Below are 22,502 nucleotides of genomic sequence, written 5' to 3' on the forward strand. Positions count from 1 at the left end.
CAAAAAGTGATTCTGAGCATGCATGGGTAAGCAAAAACTGTGAATGCATTATACTGTTTGGCAATAGTACATTCCAATGAAGCATTACAGTTCAAGCAAATACTATTTATACATTTACATTATTACGCATTCATCAGTTTGTCAAAAAGACTTATAAAGGACCTAAATGATGTCACACACAAATGTCCAGTGTCAAGTTTATCGTTTGATTAGGTTTTGCAAAGAAATTTTAACACAGATCTGTTTTAACGGTAACTGAAAATGCAAAATTAGACTATAGAAAGAAGTGTTTGGTCTATTCCTAACACAGAGCAAATAAGTTATATCTACAATGTAATATTTTATGTCCTTTATTTCCTGCTCTCAGTGAGTGCACTTGTCAGTGTCAATGGATCTAGAAACAGGGAAATGCTTTGTGATGTACTGCACATGAGAAGTCTTGCTATTGTCTTATCAGCCTTTTAATCTGTATTTATCGATATGAAACTATGCTAAATATGCTGTTCAGTTTGTACACCTCAATAAGCTTCTACTTTATTATCACAAGCAAAAAACTTTATGATTTCCCCCTTCCGATGACTGCTTTGTGTACATTTCCCTAGTAGCCCACACGTTTAGGGTGTGTCCGCGCCGTCAATCAAGACTTGCTCAATCCGTAAGATCCGCCCCTTATGTTCTCCGCTCGCTCCGTAGATTTGACTGTCAACCCGCCGCGCCGTTGCATTCAGCGGATCTTTACTCAATCACGGGATTTACCAACACTTTTGGAGTACAAAAACTTACTTCACCGTTGTGAAACGTTACCGGGGTGACATCGGAGGAGATGAACTTCTAGGAGGGGCGATTGTCGTTACAAAGAGTAAGATTTTGGTCACATTAAGTGTTTGATGGCTGCTGGGGATGGAGCCCAGCTGCCGGCGACCGTAGCGGCCAGCAGGAGCGTGGAGAAAGCGCTGGAGGAGGCTGCGTCCAGCGGAGCGCTTATCCTCTCCAACCGCAAACTGAAGGAGTTTCCCCGCACAGCCAAGAACTATGACCTGTCCGACCTTACACACGCAGGTAAGTGGACTTAGAAGCAGGCAGATGACTGGGTAAGGGAGTGTATCGGCTCATTTAATGTCCTTTGTTTGAGCCTTTTCACCTGCGCCCCATCTGCAGGGGTGTACAGGCACTACCACCATAATCACGCCCGAAAAGCGGATCTGCTACTTTCAGGTTAATCGTCGGAAGTTGATCGTCTTCACGATCTGTTTCTAAAAGTGTATAACAGCACATGCTTGAGCTGTGCGGACAATATTGTTTGTTGAAAGTCAGGTTGTTGAGTTTGTGACTGGTTTGTTTGGAGTTTGCTTTATAAATTGAAGACATCTGCGCAGTGCTTCTCTTCCTGTTGCGAAGTGGAAACTAAACTCGGGCTGAGCCATCTTACCACAGCGCAACGCACACTTAACGTTTGATATCAAAGCAGTGAATATCTCAACTAATATAAAATGTTATTGTTGTAGTCAGCATATTTGACGAGGAATTTGCATTGCTCGGGAGGACGTGCTAATTCAGACTGGTGAGATCCATCTTGCCAGCAGCACTAATATGACCATCTGCTCCTCTCCCATACAAAGTGGGTATGAAGCAGTTTGTCTTTGAGCCATACAAACCCCCCACACACATGGTCTGAAGTCTTGTAGAGAAGTATGTGTGCTGCAATTTACCATTTAGTTTTGGGCATAGGCCCATTATTAATATCAGCATGTGGCATTTCATGCCATTTTGACTAATTTCAGTTCCTGTACCTCTTTTGCAGTTGTTTGTTATTGAGTCTTTAAAATGCCATTCTGAAGTGAGATGCACTGTGATGTATGTACATCTTTGTGCATGTACTGTACATACGTTGCGCGTACAAGCAGTTCCGAAGAGCCCAAGAATATATTCATCATATTAATGGTAGTGGCCAATTTTTGATGACACAGTTGTTAAATAGTATGTTTAAAGGACCAGTTCACCCAAAAATAAAACTTCTGTCATCATTTATTTACCCTCATATCATTCAAAACATGTAGATGACTCTTTCTTCTCTGGAACATAAAAGAAGATATTTTGAGTAATGTCATATTGGTTTTGTGTCTATACAATGGGGGGCAATGTTGTTTGGAGACAAACATTCTTATAAATATCTTCTTTTGTGTTCTGCAGCAGAAAGGAAGTCACACAGGTTTGAAATGACACAAGTGTGATTTTCTGGAACTATCCCTTTAAGGTCACCAATGTAAACTCTATCAGACTAGTTCAGGACTGATTCTCTGGCACTTGTTATTGGTTCAAGCATGGTAAGCCCTGTTTAAGGTTTAAAAGGCCTAATCCTTTATTTTTCCTGTAGAGTTTATTGACAACAATTCTCTGCATGGATAACCACGTTTCCTTGGTAACCGTGGTGTACGTCTGACTCCTAGAAATCCATGAGCCAGTTTGAGATCAGTCTGAGTGTGTGGGATGGGAGAACTTGCCATGTGTTATTGCTAGAAATCTAAGCGTAGTGTTTAAAAAGCACACCTACCGTAAGGTGGACTGATTATAAGGTGTTGCTCGAAATATTATAGCACAAATTGGTAGGTGCATGAAATGTGTATTTTAAGTAGTTTGGTGGAATCAAGCTATGCATGAAGGTAGGAGGACGATGACAGTGTTTCTAATGCTCAAACATCTATGGAGGCAAAGATTTATGGACCTAGCTTTAGATTTTTTACTTACCTACGACAATACACACTCTTAATCGCCTTAAGATTGCTCTCCAATATGGACTAACTTCCTCTCAGGAAGGTCATGGGTTCAGTCCTGCAGGGTGTAATTGCCGAGATGGGGAACAAAGCCCAGAATCATCAAATCCTCCCAGACTTTTTAATAACAGACCACTACACAATCTCGTAACCTGAGCAATAATACAGCCACCGCCGACTTCACAACAACAACACATGCTAGGCTGTCCAGTTTCAAGTGAAATGACATCACAGTCTGCATGTGTGTCCAATAAAGGGAAATAAAACTAATTCATCTAGTTTCATGTAGAAAAGAGGTACTTGAAGATTAAAAGAGAGAAAACTAAAGGAAAGAGTTTTTAAGAACGTAAAGGGCCTCAATGGAGTTCTGGGAGAAAAATGATATCAGGAGGACATGGGCATGAAGAGGATCCTCTGAATGAAACAGGAGTGAATGGGTTTTTCTGTGCGTGTTAGAGGAAAATATTTGTTTCCTTACGGCTCCCACAAGCTTGTGACCATGCCCGGGGCATGAACGTATGGCCTGTAACACAGAGTCTCATTCAGAGGGATACACGCTCCATACCACATCTAAACCTCACAGCAGCTGATAGAAAGAGGGAGAGGCCTTTTCTTGATCAAACAGGCTCGTGGGCTGCTCCTATTGTCGTGAAATTCCCGAAATAGGGACCCTCCTCTTCCCCCCCACCCCTCTCAGCTGAAATCCCATTCGGCAGAACCCCTTTTCCATTGTTTGCTTCTCTCTCTCTCACCCTCCCTATCTCACCCTGTGTCCTGCCATCATGTTTCTTCTTTATGTTTTGTGAACATTCCTATTTTTACAGGTCATCGTCTAACGTACGTACAAATGTAATCCGGGTCATTTGTGTTTTACAAATAGTTTTCTAGAGATGTTGACCTATAGATTCTAGAAAACGCTGTTTCCTCATGGCTTCTTTCACAATAATCATTCCATTGATCGCTCACTGCCCATAATGTTTCCTGTACAACATCAGCCTGTAGGCATGACTGTGTCTACAGTGGATTTGTCTGTCTGGATTTTGGCCTAATAACTGTCTATGAGACATTCACAGCAGTATTTGATTGTCTGTGTTGCTGGATTAGATCTGATTTGATTGCCTTTTTGTTCAAGTTATCGTAACAAGCAAACAAACTCCTAGTGCACGACATTCATTCAAAAATGTTAAAGGAGTAGTTCCCTTCAAAATATCCTCGTATTGACCTTCCATAGTAGGAATAAAAAATACTATGGAAAGTAAATGGGGGCAAATTTTGAAGTAAACTACTCCTTTAAACATCCTGTTGGGAGAAAGGATATTGTTTTTGTGGAAATAAATTTGAATTAAGAAAATAAGTTTTGTTTGTCTGACCATTAATTTTAAAGGGGTCATATTGGATGGCTAAAAAGAACATTATGTGTATTTGGGGATATAATGTGTTTATGCAGTTTACGGTTAAAAAACACATTCGTTTTCACACACCGTGCATTACTGTTGCTCCTCTGTGCCCCGCCTTTCTGAAACATCTCGATTTTTAACAAAGCTCATCGTTGTGTAAAGCGCAGTGTGCTCTGATTGGCCAGCTACCCAGTGCGCTGTGATTGGCCAAATACCTCAAGCATGTGGTGGAAATGTAACGCCCCATACCATATTCGGAACATCAGCCTTCAAAGCGTATTGACAGCTGATAATGTCACTGGTACTGTGTGAGTTCAAGCCCGAATATGATCCAGAAAATGCATTTGACCAAGCAGATTAATCAACTTTGCCAGAAGAGAGCGTATCAGATCAATAAGGTTTTATTTAAAAAAAAACTATTAGGTTTAACAATTAGCTAACTATAGCTAACATCTTGAACAGGCTTTGACGCGGTGTCTCGATGCAAAGCGACAAAGTCAATAAAACGTATTATAAACGAGGCTGTAGCGAGGAAGGCGGGACGAGAGCCGTGGGGCAGGAAGGCGGGGCGTGAGTGATAATGAGTATCAGCTGTACGCGCACCGGTCCCGCATGCCTCACGGGGAGCTAGGGAGCATAAGAGGATGAGCGACGGGACTGCCGAGGAGAGAGGACCGGGCCTGGAAATGTTAAGTTTTATTTATGTTTGTGTGGCCGGCAGTCGACCGTGAGGTGGCTGCCGGCCTTTTACTTCCGTGTTATTGTTTGTTTATTTTGATTAAAGTTTGTTAAATGTTCGCCGGTTCCCGCCTCCTTCCTTCCCTACATTGAACTTTGTTACATTGGTGCCGAAACCCGGGAGGAAGGAGGGACATGCTGTCGAAGAGCCCTCGCCGCCGAGCGGCCTCGCGGTGCTGAGGAGTTCGGGCAGCGCGGGCGAAGGACGTCCGCCAGCGGCTGCCCGAGGCAGTGGTGCTGAAGCGAGAGGAATCGATGGGGACGGAGAGCTCGCGGCCGTGCTCCTGGGACGAGGTGGGATGGCGGCCATAGAGGGAGCGGAGGAGTTGCCGCCGTTGGCCTTGAGCCGGAATCCTGTTACCAACAGCCATGATGGTGAGGAACCGGAAACGGGGAACTTGTTGCCGGCTGCCCTCAGCCAGAAGCCATCGCCAGCTGCCAGGAGGCGGAGGAGGATCGGGCCGTCCACCGAACGTCCAGCACCACAGCATAGCACCGCGAGGAAGAGCCTCACGGCTGGCTGAGGACCGAGCGACGGCGTGTCGGGGAACCAGACTATTTTTTTTCCTCTCTCACCTCTCTTGTCCCTGTCACTCGGGTGCTCCCGGCTCCGTTCTCTCGTCTCGTCGGTGTGTACCCCCAGGCGCTGGGGCTCTCAAGGGGGGGCCCCCCGGGGGGAGTAAGCACAGGCGCGGTGGTACCCCCGGCCTGTGAGGGGCGATGGGGGTATGTAGCGAGGAAGGCGGGACGAGAGCCGTGGGGCAGGAAGGCGGGGCCGGTGGCGTGAGTGATAATGAGTATCAGCTGTACGCGCACCGGTCCCGCATGCCTCACGGGGAGCTAGGGAGCATAAGAGGATGAGCGACGGGACTGCCGAGGAGAGAGGACCGGGCCCGGAAATGTTAAGTTTTATTTATGTTTGTGTGGCCGGCAGTCGACCGTGAGGTGGCTGCCGGCCTTTTACTTCCGTGTTATTGTTTGTTTATTTTGATTAAAGTTTGTTAAATGTTCGCCGGTTCCCGCCTCCTTCCTTCCCTACATTGAACTTTGTTACAGAGGCATTTGCTGCATCCAGCGGGGCATTTTTCATGTAGCATCATGCTGCAGTGGAGAACAGCCAGAGGATACGAGGTTGCATCCAGCTCCCGATGGATTCAGCCTCGTAAGTTTAAAACCATTTCTGCATTTGTGATCGTAGGACTGACAAAAAGCTAACGTTTGAATAGTCAGTTGTAGGGATGTAACGATTCACCGTGAGCCAGTTGAAAATCGGTTATAATGAGCGACGATTCAAATCGGTTGAGGCTTGAACTGAATCGCAATACATTTTTTGAACAGCAGGGGCCGCTATTTTCACTGCAAACCTAAACGTGGATGCTGATATTTCTTAAATGCAAAAAATCCAAGAAAAGCACAGACAGTATTAGTTTGTTTATATTAAAGAGACTTTTTCTATTATTAATTTGTTATAAAATTGCAGTTTAGTTTTGTTATTTGAAATAAAACATTATTTTATCATACAAAGAAACGTGAAGCATTTAAGAAATAATGCAAGGGACGTTGTTCATTTCTAATTGGTTTCAACTAATTTTTTCAAAATAAATCGTGAGTAAATCGTGAATAAATCGCATCGTGAGATCAGAATCGTGAATCGCATCGCATCGTGAGCTGAGTGAATCGTTACATCCCTAGTCAGTTGCAAATTCATTAATATTGAAAACGTACTTACAGGCTGTGAGTGAGAAGCGGCAGACTGTCCTTACAAAGTTGGATTTTCCCCACCTTTTTAGAAACAGCCTTTGTGCACAATAGGGTTGCGCGGTAAACAGGTTCTGGAAGTTTACCGGTACATGTTAGATTTCAAACGGTTCAATACCAGAATTTTGCTTGTTTCGGTACTTGAAACACTGCTGTTCCAAAGTTCACCGCTATGCGGCAGTATGCCACAGAACTGACGCAGAACCAGCAACATAGAAGAACAAGATGAATCGCTCTACAAGCACTTTTGCGACCATTTAACCTGAGACACTGAGTGATTTATTACAAATTCTGCTCTTTCTACTTTTGCTGAGTAGAGAGATCTTTAGATTGTTTTACAGTGTAACGTATATTCTACATGCTGCGATGCGTCTGTACATCCCCATTCAATGGCATACATAGCATATATAACGTTATCTCTGTTCCAGACATCTCAGTTAGCCTACTAATCATCATGAAGTTCTCTTTCACGTCTTGTATATGTTCACGTATCTCAGTTAGCCTACTAATCATCATGAAGTTCTCTTTCACGTCTTGTATATGTTCTTATACTGTCAAATACACACGCTGTTATGTCAAAAACACAAAAGGTTCACATAAGCACAGTCTGTTGTGTTTTAAATGTATATCCGCATTAAAAAAAGAATTTGCCTTAAAGTGACAGTAACCTAATAAATCTGTGTCACTTATTAAAGAGACAATGAAAATTTTGTAGCTTTATTTAGAGTCATTGCATATTTATTTTATACAGTGAAGACTGTGCAGTGTTTTATTTTTATTGATCATTCAGTTTTCATCTTGAATGCTACTGTTAAATAGACCTACTTGAAACATTTAATTGTTGTTCAAAATTTAATTGTTCATATTTGTGGGATTATGATGATAAGTCTATATAACCAAAGCATTTTTCAGTAATACAGTGTAAAAGTGTAAAAATAAAATGGTGCTATATAAAATATAAAAATAATATATAAAATATGCATTAAAGCAGGTACAGCAGTTTCATGCAATCTTCTTAATATTTTTTCAAATAATTTATTTTGGGGCTGTTTATGATCACCTATGGTACCGATGTGGTACCGATATTACCAGTATTAGATTCTGGTACCATACCGAAGCCAAAATTTTGGTATCGAGCCAACACTAGTGCACAATCAGGTTTTAATGTGCTGCACACACTCGGATTTTGGAGTTTTGGAACAGTGTATAAAACACTTGTAAATAAAACGTAACCACTGATTTCCAGGGTTTTTCCTGCATAGAGAAATTGGAGGCGGCCGCCTCCGTCAAATGTCGTGCCGCCTCAAGCTCTAGTCTTCACAAGAAATGCTGCGTGCATTTAACAGACTGTCATTTGGAACTGCAGTTGCGGCATTACGCCACAATGAAGGCGCTGTTTCGTATCAGCACACTGAGGCACTAAAAAGAGTTGCAGAACAAGAGCCAGCCTGTGTTTCACGGCTGTTTGTTTTGCATCCAAGTATGTTTATTTCTTGAAATTTCTTAAATTAACATGATGTACATCATTGTAATGTCTTTAGCTGTGCAGTTGGATCGTTGAATCAGCGTATACTGTACACAGCGAGTTCGCCAGTATGAACGCACATTGCGTTCAGAACGACTAGCACACGAATGACTCATTTGAACCGATTCATTTAAACTATTGAACTTTTCAGTTACTAGCGAATATAAGAGATCCTTGAATCATTTAAAGTGAACCACAGAGAATGCAAGATGTGAATGAGCTTTGCTCATTTAGAAAGACTGGTTAATTCAGTTGGCTGTTGTGGGCTGAAAAGTTAATTGAAAATGATAAAATGCTTTATTTGATTAAAAAAACATGTCTGTTTGGTTGAATAAAGGTAATGTTTTATATAACTTAATAATTGTCATTTTTATCTAATTTTGTTAGAACTTTTAATATGTCAAGCTCAAAGTCACTTTGGTTAAGCCACTTAAAGGTATGGTAGGCCTGTCTCCACGACATGGCGGCAGCAACAACAACACTACAGTGGGAATAGACACGCCTTCTTTCTTTGCGTATACATTTTGGGCGGTCAACGCTTCTCGCGAACTGACTTAGAAATGTGGCGGTATGTTTAACAGAGGCGTATTAGGCAGGTTTGGATGAGCCTCCGCTTTTGAATAAAACATCTCTTTAGGTTTGAGACTTTAACTTTTGCTATTTTACGTGTCTAATATATGCATGACCAACTTGTAACACACCATAGATACAGGAAAACACGAAATCGTGTCATATGACTCCTTTAAACCGTATCATCATGGTAGAATAAAAGTCGTCTTTCTCCTGGTTGGTGTTTCTTCTTTTTTTGGCAGTGTGCTGACATGAGTGTTTTTTGTGTATTAAACAGTTTGAAGGAATAAGCTGAAGCTTTAGTCCACACCCACATGCTGATGTCATCAGGGAGAACCAGGAAGTTGACAATGACAGACAGTCAAACACATGACTCCATGAACACAGTCAATACAATAACCATTTCATGGATAGCTTGACCTGTGAGCTGTGTGTGAATTGTTCAGGGAAGGGTTTGCATGTGTGTTACATTTCTGTGTTCACAATTTTGCTAGTTAATGATACACTGTTTCTGTGGGTCATTCAGATCCAAGGCCACTGCATAAAACATTTCCTGTTGTATTAGGATGTGGCAAACTTCAAGTATCACTGATATATAAAATGTGTGGCTAGAGTTTTGCAAATCAACCTCAGATTCGATTCGAGAGTTGAGAGGCTTTTGATTTCAGTTGTGTTTTTGTGAGATCCCAGTTGTTTTTCTTTACTCAAAGCTTTATATAAAGCCATTTGTGTTTCATAAGAATGTGTGCTGAGATTGTTTTTGTGTGGGTTTGTGTGTATGTGGTCGATGTTGTTTTAGCATGTTCAAACCTGCACATAAACCTATGTCAAAAATGCACATAATTCACACAGTGTTTGCGTGAGGGGGAATTGGTGTGTGACTGCACCAGCTGTGTGAGAGGCCGCACACACTCGCTATTGCACAGTGTTGAACTGTTTCGCCTTGCAGTTGCATTTCCACTACACAGCTACCGGATGTGGGCTCCTTGACTTCTGCTTCTCTTCATCGACAAGCTCAACTCTGAATTGCTACTGCTAATTCAAACTCAAATCCACACAGATGCTGTAATACAGTCCTCAGTGTTTTTAAAAGAGGGAGAAGCAGAGACACAGTGACAGACATGCAGGGAGTCATCTAAAATTTAGTATTACCTCTCTGTCTGAGTTGTCACATGGGGATAGATACAGGCAGAGGATACTCAAAAAAAGCACTGGACATTTTTCTGAATTGGTTGTGTTGGCAGGGAACTTTCTGCTGCAATCGCAGACAATACTGCACTGTTTAGTAGTTAAAACAAGGCTTAGGTTTGTTGCAAAATTACTGTATTCACATATTCCTCAAAAGTTTATATGTGGATTTGAGTAACTATGTTCTAGTTATTTCAAGAATTGTAAACAAAATTATCGTAAGATCATAAGTTGCATAATAAAAGTGTGGTCAATTGTTATTTTTTAATACCCGATACTGTCTCTTAGAAAGCAGGATGATATACGTAATATACATTGTGTGAACACAAAATATGTGGCATATAATATTCATACAACGGAAAAATGATGTACACAAAATGCTGAATCACAAAATCTATTGACAAGACTCTTGATAGATATTATGAGGAACTAAAACATCTGTTAATCAATCTTATATTGTGTACTATAAACAATTCTTTTAAACTTTTAATACAAATGAACTACAAGGTTGAACCGACAGATCTGTTGTGCTTAGAGACTGTTTAGTAAATGAAACCTGATATACTGTATGTCCACATGTGTTTGCTGAATGTCCTCTGAACCGTGTCATACTGTGCAAAGTGCAAATGTACACATGCTAAGCTAACCTCAACTACAGAAGAACACATGGAGTGATATTTTACCGCACACATGGCCACGTTTAATGATCTCGCAGTTAACAGATCTCACATGCTACCCAAGCATCTGATCTGAAATCAGCTCCTCTCCTTTTCATATAATCACACACACAAGCTCAAATCTGATCAGTTCAGCTCAGCTATACCAGCTCTTGGAAAGTTATGTAACCCAAAGCTGTCTCCTGCTTGGCGCCTTTTAGCGTGTCCAGATGGCAGAATCTCCCATTAGGCTTTATAGAGGCTACGGGGATTACTCAGTGTGTTTGTGTGTTGTGTGAGATGATGATGCTGAATGTTTGGTTGAAAGTAAAAGAGAGCACACCAAACCTCTGGTTTAGGTTATCTGGAGAATGAGAACATTCAGAATTATCACACGATTAAGTTACTATGGGTTGAGTTTGTGTAGTTTTTATGAGTTTGATTTAAAGTTATACTGCGGTAGCGAAGACAACGTGGTTTCTGCATTTAATTGAATAAAGTGTTTTTGGAAGTGGTTGGAAAGGTGTTCTGAATGTTTCTTGCTATGTTGTTGTTGCTAGAATGTTTTAGGTGGTTGCTATGGCTTTGGTTACTTACTTCCTAGTCTCTATTATATTCTGGCCCCTATATCAGGACTGTTTCTACATTTATGTACGGTGGATCTAATATAGATTTAACCCTTTATTTGCTTGCTAGATGTAAATCTGATCATTTAGTACAGTTATATGACACCTACAAGCGACGTGATTTGGGCTATAATACATGAACAATGACCTGCTTGACAAAGTTTTAAATGTAGTACGAAAAATAATAATGATGCGCAACTACAAACAGCTAAAAACTGCAGCATTTAAGGTGATCATCCATTGTTTGCCAAAAGCATTTATCTGTTAACTAAAGTGAAAATATAGTACAGTATTAGTAAAAAATATGTACAGCCGTGGAAAAAATTAAGAGACCATTTTAGAGACTGTTTTTAAAATGTACTATTTATAGGTATGTGTATAGGTAAAATGATTGTTTTGTTTTATTCTGTGAACTATTAACAATATTTTTACCAAATTTCAAGTAAAAACGTTGTTTCTATTCACATTTATTTGCAGAAAATTAAAACTGGAGAAACGGGTCAAAATAATAGAAAAGATGCTTTTTTCAGACGTCAAATACTGCAAAGAAAATAAGTTCATATTCACTTTTAAGCAATACAAATTTGTACATGTATTTAGTAAAAGTTAAAAAAAAAAATTATGTGATAACCTTGATTTGTATCACAGTTTTGATGTGTCTTGTCATGCTGTCAGTCTTTCACATTGACTTTGTCACTCCTGAGGTTTGATTTTGTTGAAATTCAACAGACACTGGACTGGAATGGCCACGATACATGGTGATTTGAAATAAAAATTTGGAGTGGTCTCTCTTAATTTTTTTCTGCGGCTGTATATTAGAAACTATAAGTCGCTAGAGATAAAAGCGTCTACTAAATAAATAAATGTAAATGCAAAAAATAAAAGCATGTTTCTTTTAAAGTAACAAGTATGTGTCAGTTCATGAATAAACAGAATGCAGTGCTGTTTGTTTTGACACATGATTCTGGTTGTCATGGTAACCGAACACATCCGCTCACCACTGGTTTGCTTGTGCGAGATGGATTTCACCACGCTTTCTTGTTTCTTCAGTCTTGTGTAACAGATACGTGCGCATAAAGGCGAGACTTGAGTCACCGCCGAACCACCTCCACGGCAATAAGATCAAGGGCTCAGAAGTACACAACATAATCTGATTACACCATGAGCGCAGCAGAAAATACTGTCAGTGTTTCCACCTGCATGTACCTGCCTATTAAAGCTCTAAAGTTACTTCTTATGCTTTATAGCAACAGATCCTGCAGTTGTCGGCTGTTGGTACAAAGCTTTGTTTTTGTCCACACCTCTTCCACATCTTTGCCTTCCAGTTTGGAGAGTTTGTATAGATGCTGGCAGAGACGCACACTCACACACTCACATACACACACACGCACACACACACACACACACACACACACACACACACACACACACACACACACACACACACACACACACACACACACACACACACCCGTGGGGACAGTCCATAGGCGTAATGTTTTTATACTGTACAAACTGTATATTCTATCCCCTATCCCTAACCCTATCCCTAAACCTAAAGATCATAGAACACTTTTTGCATTTTTAGATTTGTAAAAAATATTGTTCTGTACAATTTATTAGCTTTTTTGCCCCTGGGGACCTCAATTTTGGTCCCCACGGTGACACGAGTCCCCATGTGTTGGTGTGTATTCAGGTTTAGGTCCCCACCGGGATATACAAACATGAACACACACACACACACACACACACACACATGTCTGGTTTACTATCCCCGTGGGGAGGGTCCATAGGCGTAATGTTTTTTATACTGTACAAACTGTATATTCTATCCCTAACCCTATCCCTAAACCTAAAGATCATAGAACACTTTTTGCATTTTTAGATTTTTAAAAAATAATGTTCTGTACAATTTATTATCTTTTTTCCCATGGGGACCTCAATTTTGGTCCCCACGGTGACACGAGTCCCCATGTGTTGGTGTGCATTCAGGTTTAGGTCCCCACCGGGATATACAAACATGAACACACACACACACACGCACACACATGTTGGGTTTCCATGTTGTATGGGGACATTCCATAGACGCAATGGTTTTTATACTGTACACACTGTATATCATATTCCCTACCCCTAACCCACCCCCTAAACCTAAAGATCACACACAACTGTCTGCTCTTTTAGATTTTCAAAAAAGTTAATTCTGTATGATTTATAAGCTCGTTTCCTCATGGGGACAAAAAATTGTCCCCACAAGGACAAGGATTTTGGATATTGCCATCTTTGTGGGGACATTTTGTCCCCATACCGTAGGGTTTACCCTTCCCACACACACGCACGTGTTTACTTCGTAAAGTGTCAAGCTGGTATGTGCTGAGAGTAAATATTTCATCTGAGTTTACTTCATTAAGTTTGATTACATAAAGTGATCTTTCACCATCTGTCTCTAGGTACAGGCCCTGTGTAAAATAAATAAAAAGGTTGTTTGTCACTAGATGTTATGATCAGGTGAATACATTTTTCTAATGATTGCTTCTGGGGTGATAACTTGAGAGTTGCCTTTCCCGATTGGGGAAACGTGACCTGATTTTTTTATAACTGTTTTACTGTATCAAATTCAATGTTTTATAAATCACTCTTATTCGGTGTGGCTTTAGGAAAACTGTCTTTGAAGTTAGTGCACCGAATGTTCATTTAGATGAATAGCGTCTGTTAAACAGGCTTATGTAAACTGACATTAGCGTACTAAACTATCAAAGGTCCGGCCTACAGCACATTCTGAAGAAACCCTCACTTAGTCCTCCTTGACTGACAAGTAAAACAACCAGCCACGGTTCAAAAAGCTTTTTAGTTTTGTGTACAATATGCATTATGTGGTGTGTAAATACAGTCTTTGTACCTGAGATTGAATCAAGTCTTTCCACTAGCTCAAATTGTAGAGCAATGAACATCAAAGTCATGCCATGGGTTCGATTCCTAGGAAATGTATGTACTGATAAATGTGAAGTCAGAATGCACTGTAAGTAGCTTTGAATAAAATTTTATCAAATGCATAAAACGTACTCTGTTACTAACGTAACCTCGGTTCCCTGAGATACGTGAACGAGTACTGCGTAGCAGGACGCTATGGGGAAAACTCCTTTTCTCCGATGACTGAAGCTTTACAATAACACAGTGAATACTGCACGGCCATTGGTGCTTGCAAAGTAAAACTTTGAGCCAATGGCAGCGAAGCTGCACGGACCTATGGCGATGGTGCCCGCCAAAATGGGCGGGGCTTATGGCTATATAAGCAGACACATCACCGTAGGGTCCTCAGGTTACTTCGACTGAAGCGACGACCATATGCAGCTTGTAAGCACGGCCAGGAACGCAGTACTCGTTCCCGTATCTCAGGGAACCGAGGTTACGTTAGTAACCGAGTACGTTCCCTATCGATACTTAACTCGTACTGCGTAACAGGACACTATGGGGAACCAGTATAATCCCGCAGTGCTACAAGTGGAACGAAAACATCATATAATCCCGAAGCCGTGGCTCGAGGATAGGTATGAGGCAGAGAATTCTGCGGAAGGCGGAAAAGCCAAGCTAATAGGTGGCCTAATCCGGTTAATCGTCCCAGTAGTGTGCTAGGTGCTGGTGTGGTTGAGGGCAACCCCAGCCCAGCAGTAGTTTAAGCAGAAAGGACCCGGGCCTGTAAGGCCGGAACGTCCAGACTGTAGAATCTGGTAAATGTGGAAGGCGAAGCCCAGCAGGCCGCCGCACAAATATCCGCTATGGAGACTCCGCTAGACCATGCCCAGGAAGAGGCGACACCTCTAGCAGAATGGGCTCTAACTCCCGTGGGGCATAGAAGGCCCAAGGAAGAGTATGCCAGCGCGATAGCCTCAACTATCCATTTAGATAGTCTATGCTTCGTGACCGGAGACCCTCTGGTGCGGTTGCCAAAGCAGACAAAAAGCTGTTCCGACTGCCTGAATGGGGCGGAACGCTCAATGTAGATCTTAAGCGCTCTGACTGGACAGAGCAGATTCAGCTCCGGGTCCTGCTCGGAGGAGGGGAGCGCAGAAAGTGTCACTACCTGTGCTCTAAATGGAGTAGAGAGCACCTTAGGTACGTAACCATGTCTAGGTTTGAGGACTACCTTAGAGTTGTCAGGCCCAAACTGAAGACAGGAGGGGCTCACAGAGAGCGCCTGTAGATCGCCCACACGTTTTACTGATGCTAATGCTAGCAGCAGAGTGGTTTTAAGCGTTAAGGGACGGAGGTCCGCAGACTGCAGAGGCTCGAAGGAAGGGCCCTTCAGAGCTCTCAACACCGTGGGCAGATCCCATATGGGAACGGTGAGGGGGCGAGAAGGGCGTAGCCGCCTGGAACCCCTCAAGAAACGAATGACCAAGTCATTCTTTCCACTCCTTGGCCCGCTATGGGGGCATGAGAAGCTGCAATTGCTGCCACATAGACCTTGAGCGTGGAAGGGGAGCGGCCCTTATCCAACAGCTCTTGCAGGAAGGACAGAATTAGTGATATGTCACAGGATTCTGGGTCTGCGCCGCGGGTTGTACACCAGGTGGAGAAGACAGACCACTTGAGGTTATAGAGTCGTTTAGTAGACGGAGCTCTAGCCTGTGATATTGTGTTCATGACACTCTCGGGGAGGACCGTAGGCTCCCGTCGAGAGGCCAGAGGTGCAGAGCCCACAGCTCTGGCTGGGGGTGCCAAATCGTATTGCCTGCCTGAGAGAGGAGGTCCCGTCTCAGGGGAATAGGCCACGGGGCTGCTACGAGCAGCTGAGACAGTTGCGCAACCCAGGGCTGGTTCTTCCAGAGTGGGGCTACGAACAGCACCTTGTGCGCCTGTTCTCTGATCCTCCTGATCGTCTGTGGTATGAGAGCGATCGGGGGGAAGGCATAGAGGAGCCGGTTGGGCCAGTTGCGGGCCAAGGCATCCCTGTCCTTCGAAAAATAGGTTGGGCAATGAGTGTTGTCTTTTGAGGCAAAAAGGTCGATTTCTGCCTTGCCGAAGACTTCCCAAATTTTCTGAACCGACTTGGGGTGGAGCGTCCATTCCTCTGAAGGGACGTTGCTCCGAGATAGCATATCTGCTCCCTGGTTCAGTCTGCCTGGCACATGAGTTGCCCTTAGTGAGCGCAGATTGCACTGAGCCCATTCCAAGAGGCAAAGTACCAGGGAGAAAATGCGTCTTGAGGAGAGGCCTCCCTGGTGATTTATGTAGGACACCACTGTCATGCTGTCTGATCGGACTAAGACGTGGCGGTCCCGTAAGACCGGCAGGAAGTGGCGAAGAGCCAGCCATACTGCCTGCATTTCTAGGCAGTTGATGTGCAGGCCGTTTTCCTGAATCGACCAGTGGCCGAAGGCCGGTGTGCCATCGCACAGAGCCCCCCAACCCGTTTTGGAGGCGTCTGTTGTGACCACCTTTCGTCTGCATGTGGTTCCCAGGGGCACACCCTGCTCCAACCAAAGAGGATCCCTCCATGGGGCTAGAGCTGTTACACAGACCTGATCCACCCAGATGCGTATGCGTCCGAGACGCCAAGCGTGAGGCGGAACTCTCGGTTTCAGCCAGTACTGCAGAGGACGCATCCGAAGAATGTCCAACTGCAGTACTTGAGACGCGGAGGCCATGAGACCCAGCATCTTCTGAAACGCCTTGAGGGGGCGTGACGCTCCGGGCGTAAAAGAGGCCGCGAGCTGCTGAATGGCTAGGGCACGGTCTGGCGCGAAAACCGCCCCCAGGAACGAAATGCGTTGGCTGGGGGACAGAGCGCTTTTGGCAATGTTGATTCTGAGCCCCAGGCATTCCAGGTGACTGAGGAGGAGGGACCTATGGGACCTTAGCTCTTCCTCTGACTGTGCTAGAACAAGCCAGTCGTCGAGGTAGTTCAGAATGCGGATTCCCGTCTGCCTGAGAGGGGATAGAGCCGCGTCCATGCACTTCGTGAAAGTGCGGGGAGCTAGAGACAGTCCAAATGGAAGGACCATGTATTGATATGCAACCCCTTCGTAGGCGAATCTCAAGAATCGTCTGTGATGGGGGGCTATCTGGATGTGGAAGTATGCATCTTTCAGATCCAGGGAGAAGAACCAGTCCCCTGGGTATATCTGCGAGAGGATCTGTTTCAGTGTAATCATTCTGAAACGCCGTTTCATAAGGGCGCGGTTCAGATGTCTGAGATTGAGGATGGGGCGGAGACCGCCATCCTTTTTGGGTACGAGGAAGTAGCGGCTGTAGAAGCCCGACTCGGTTTGATCTGGAGGAACCGATTCTATGGCTCCTTTGTCCAGTAAGTTCCCCAACTCCGTGCGCAGAACGTGTGAATTCGCGCTCTGGACTCGGGTGGTGATCATCCCGCGGAAACGCGGGGGTCTGCGAGCGAACTGGAGTGAATCCTCGAGATATTATTCCCATTACCCAATCCGATATCTCGGGGATGGCCCGCCAGGCCTCGGCCCGTATGGCAAGGGGTGAATGCATTGGGGAGGTATGCCGCCTTTCGGGGGCTTGACTCCTGAGGAGAGTGGAAAAGGAAGGTTGCTCTTTTTCTGACAATGTTTGTGTTTTATATTTGTGCCCGCTATAACAGCGGTGGGTTGTGCGGGCGTTAGAACAGACCCCGTATTCACATTTTGGAACAAAAACACATTTTCGCCGGCACCTGGAACAGAACGGGGTGTTTGGGCGAACAAAAGAGCCCTTCCTCTTCCTTTCCTCGGTCTCAGGATGGTGCCTGAGGCGCAGGGTCCAGCGTGATCTTTGGCCGGGGTCCCTGACGCTGAGGGTGGGGGAAACGTCTCCCGGAGCGAGATCGTTGAAGCGTCTCAGCTCCTGTTACCTTCTGGGCAGCGGGGGGTGTGGCCTTCACCGGCTGCTGAGTTGGTGCTGGCTTGGGGCGAGCCGACGCAGGTCTGGACCCGGGTCTCTTGGGCAGGAAGTGCTTCATGGCCTGCAAAGATTTCTGCGCTGCGGTGAAGCATTCCGCAAAACCCTCCACTGCTGGTCCGAAGAGGCCGGCAGCGGATATTAGAGCCCGTCTCAGGGGAATTCTTTGAAGGGCGCGATATCTGTACCGGACCCGTCCATGCCCTGGAGGAGTTTGGCCTGGTACACTTGAAGCACTGCCATGGAATGCAATGCTGAAGCCGCTTGGCCGGCGGACGAGAATGCGCGTCCAGCGAGGGCCGAGGTGGTTTTGCACGGCTTAGAGGGATGGGCCGCTTTTGCCGTCCAACCGATGGCCGAGGGCGGACACAGATGTGCGGCCACCGACTCATCCAGGGGAGGCAGCTTCTCATATCCTTTTTCTTCCGCGCCGTCAACCGAGGTGAGAGCGGAGGAAGAAGAGGGTCGTAGACGGGCTGAGTAGGGCGCGCGCCATGACCTGGTGAGTTCATCATGAACCTCCGGGAAGAACGGTGAAGTTCGCTGATGAGGGGCTTGGCGGCGCCCCGGCAGGAACCATTCGTCCAGGCGGCTGCGAGTGGGTTCCTCCGGAGAGGACCACTCTAAGCCCAGCTCCTCCACAGCCTTAGTAAGGACCCGAAAAAGCTCGGAATCCAGACCCGGCGCGGGTTCGCTGTGCTCTATAGACGGCAGGGGGGCGGGGTCGAAAACCGAGCCCGACAGCTCCTCCCCGTCTGAAGCCGCTAACGACATGCTGTCGTCTTCCTCGAATTCGCTTCCGCCAAACGAGACCATGCCTGGTCGGCCTGGAAAAACGAACCGGCAAATTTTCTCTCTGTGGAGAAGGCGAGGCACGCCGAGGGGACGTGAGCTCGCGCTTCCCCGAGTGCTTAGTTCCTCTACCCCGCTGCTTCGTCTCCGTAGAGTGAAGCGGGAGGGATCGAGAAGCAGATTCGCTCTCTGAGAAGAAAGCTATCCACGAGCGCAGAGAGGAGAGACTCATGCACTCGCAATGAGGGCATTCCGTCTCTCTGAGTGCGTCTTGAGCGTGGGAAACTCCCAAGCATGAGACGCACTCGCCGTGACCATCAGCGGCGTGCAGGGATATCCCACACGAATGACAGTGACGGCGCGGCATTTGCAACAACGCCGCAGGAAATTTGCTCATGGAAAATTTGCTTTTTTAGAGCTTGCCGGATGGCGGCAGGGAACAGGAACCGGCGCTGCTGAGAACCAGCGAATTGCTGAGCAGAGAGGTCCAGTCCGCTGCAATGCTTTTTCCGACGGCGAAGCTATCAGTCCGGGTAGCGAGGTAGAAGTCGTCGCTGAAGACGAAGAAATCTGAGGACCCTACGGTGATGTGTCTGTTTATATAGCCATAAGCCCCGCCCATTTTGGCGGGCACCATCGCCATAGGTCCGTGCAGCTTCGCTGCCATTGGCTCAAAGTTTTACTTTGCAAGCACCAATGGCCGTGCAGTATTCACTGCGTTATTGTAAAGCTTCAGTCATCGGAGAAAAAGGAGTTTTCCCCATAGCGTCCTGCTACGCAGTACGAATGAAGTATCGATAGGGAACTATAATTGGCAAGCAAACAATTTACAACGTGTCTACACTGGACCCGGTCGGCACGACAAGACAATAGAATGCTTTAGAACCCATTATAATTTAAAATTTTATACACACAGTGTTTCTTTTTTTATTTTGACAAGCTGGTAACAGAGAAAAGTTTAGCATTATCAGTCCAGAGTTGTTATAGTTTTGTTTTGTTTTGTTCCAATTCAAGTTCCAGTTCCAATTCAGATCTCTGCTCTTGGCCTACAAAACCACCAGTGGTTCGGCACCCCCATATCTTCACTCGCTAATTCAGACTTATGTACCCGCCCGATCCCTGCGCTCTGCAATCGAACAACGTCTTGTGGTGCCGTCCCACAAAGGGAAAAAATCACTCTCACGCACTTTCTCCAGATGTGTTCCACGACTCTGGAACGATTTCCCTCTTGCCACAAGCTCAGCGTATTCTGTAGTTGTCTTTAAGAATCGTCTAAAAACAAATCTCTTCCGTCAACATCTGACCCATTAGTACAGTCTTCTACTTCTTTTCTACTTTTCTATCTCCCCCCCCCTCGTATACTGTGGTAGCTGACTGAGACCAGTTTTACTGCACCTATGCATTGTTGTTCCTTTGTTGCACAAATTACTTCAATTGTTTTCCCCTACTTTGTAAGTCGCTTTGGATAAAAGCGTCTGCTAAATTACTAAATGTAACTGACTAAATGTTTACAGTTCTGTTGTAGTTTTATTCATATTTTGAATTGGCTTTTATTTTTACATTTTTAGTTTACATGTTAATTTCAGTTTATTTTTGAGCAATTTTGTTACGTGCTTCTGTCATTTTATTATTTGTTTTGTTGTTATAAGTTGCTATATACGTTTTTATTTTATTTCAGTTTTAGATTCAGTTTAGTTTTAATAACTTGTACAATTTTGTTGACTAAACTTGTGTTTATTGCTGAGGCAACATTTCTGATCTTTGTCTAGTTTAAAGAGATAGTTCACCCAAAAAAAATTCTGTCAACATTTACTCGCCCTTAGGTTGTTCCAAACCTGTATACATTTCTTTGTTCTGCTGAACACAAAGGAAGGTATTTGGAAGAATGTCAAAATGTTTACTGCCAAAGTAGGGAAAATAAATGCAACGGGAGTCAATGGGGATTGAGATCTTTTTGGTTACTAATATTCTTTCAAATACCTTCCTTTGTGTTTAGCAGAACAAAGAAATGTATACAGGTTTGGAACAACCTAAGGGCGAGTAAATGATGACAGAATTTTCATTTTTGGGTGGACTATCCCTTTACTGTTTTTCCATATAATATTTAGGCAGATATTTTAACGGAGAAATTTTTTTTGAAGTAAACTATAAAAATCTTGATCATTACGTTAGAAGTAAGAGGTGGTGTATTTGCACAAAACACTGCACTGATGGAGTCAGGTCCCGCTAAATGTTTAGACGCTTAAGTCCACTGACTTGACCTTTTGTGGCCTCCACCGTTGTTTAAAGACAAAGATAACCCTGTCATCTAAGCGCTGGGCCGTTGACTGTAGATTAAACAGAATGCACACAGAGCCCTCTGTTCATCCAGAGCTTGTGAAGAACACTACCATCGATATAGACCTTCAACTGCAGAAGGATAATATCAAGTGCTGTGTCATCAAAAGAGGGTTTATTGTTGTCGTTGACAACACATCACACAGATTCGACACTCCCTAAACAGCAGCACTAGTTAGACAACTAGGTTTGTACATTTCTGAGGACAATCTATCTAAGCAGTTCATGGAAAAGTTGACCACAGATTGGTTGTTGTGTTGCTGTGTGGTTTCTTTGTGTTTGTTACTCAAACCAAAGACCTGGATCTGAATATCCACACTTACCTGCACAGTAAAAGCAGCACATAAACATTGGACAGGATGCCTGAATGCTTTGTATATTAATAATATAGTAGGCGAACAATACCCATCTGCAAGCAGTGCACACTGTTTTCCCATGAGGCCATGGGAACTGTGAAGCTGTCAGATTTAGAAAGCTTGAAAAGACTGAATGGAGAGCTGGTCAGCACTTTTAAAGTGCTCATAAGTGAGGTTAGACATTTAGAAAAATCTATAAGTAATACTGAAGAAGCTTGCAAACTCCCTCAATCTGCTTTCTAACGTAACTTTGACAGCCTCTTTGCTGTTGTTATGAAGCAAAGAGTGTTAGACCTAAATTCTTCGTAAAAGCTGTAATAAATCAGACCAGTCTTGTTAGATTATGAGGTTTGAACTGTTTGATCCCATCGGTGATCTTTTGGAGTCTGGAGGCCTAGATTTGAAAATAAACCTTGGTTTTATAGCGCAATAAGGAGTAATGAAAAGGGCTTAGCACCCACTGGTGTTGGATCGATTCGGTCAGTGCACTTAGCATTAAAGTGGCAGAAGTATATTGCTGCGAGATGAAATAATCAGCTCTTTTTCTGGCATTAAATTCACCGACGTACTTTAAAAACACTTGTGTTTCTGACACACACCAGCTGTTTTTTTTTTGCTGCCGTTGGATTGTGTCGAGTCATTCTCGCCCCTCAGGACCGTATTCTTGTTTTCATGGCCATTGTCCCGCTGCTGTTACTCATTCACTCACACCCTTTCAAGAGTTGCTTTCCTTTGCCCTCTCTCTCTACCCTTTCTCTCCATGTATCTTCCCTACTGCCCCCATCTCGAGTCAAGACACCGTTTATTGTTCCTCCTTCAGAGAAAGAAATGAAATGTTTCTCTATTGGTTTCAGTCAAACATTTAAAGGTGAGGTGTGTGAACTG

At 44.1% G+C, this 22,502-nt stretch overlaps 1 protein-coding gene across 2 annotated transcripts in view; it reads left to right on the forward strand.

The window, feature by feature from the left end:
* The first annotated feature begins 682 nt into the window (after positions 1-682).
* lrch4 (leucine-rich repeats and calponin homology (CH) domain containing 4) overlaps positions 683-22,502 on the forward strand; it is a 45,609-nt gene continuing 23,789 nt past the window's right edge. For both annotated transcript variants that reach the window (XM_057337446.1, XM_057337437.1), the window contains exon 1: positions 683-1,059. In XM_057337446.1, coding sequence (XP_057193429.1) covers positions 888-1,059 — 172 coding nt within the window. In that variant the 5' untranslated portion in view covers positions 683-887. The remainder of the gene's footprint in view (positions 1,060-22,502) is intronic.

This window comes from Triplophysa rosa, linkage group LG1, assembly GCF_024868665.1.
Source record: "Triplophysa rosa linkage group LG1, Trosa_1v2, whole genome shotgun sequence".
NCBI classification, from domain to species: domain Eukaryota; kingdom Metazoa; phylum Chordata; class Actinopteri; order Cypriniformes; family Nemacheilidae; genus Triplophysa; species Triplophysa rosa.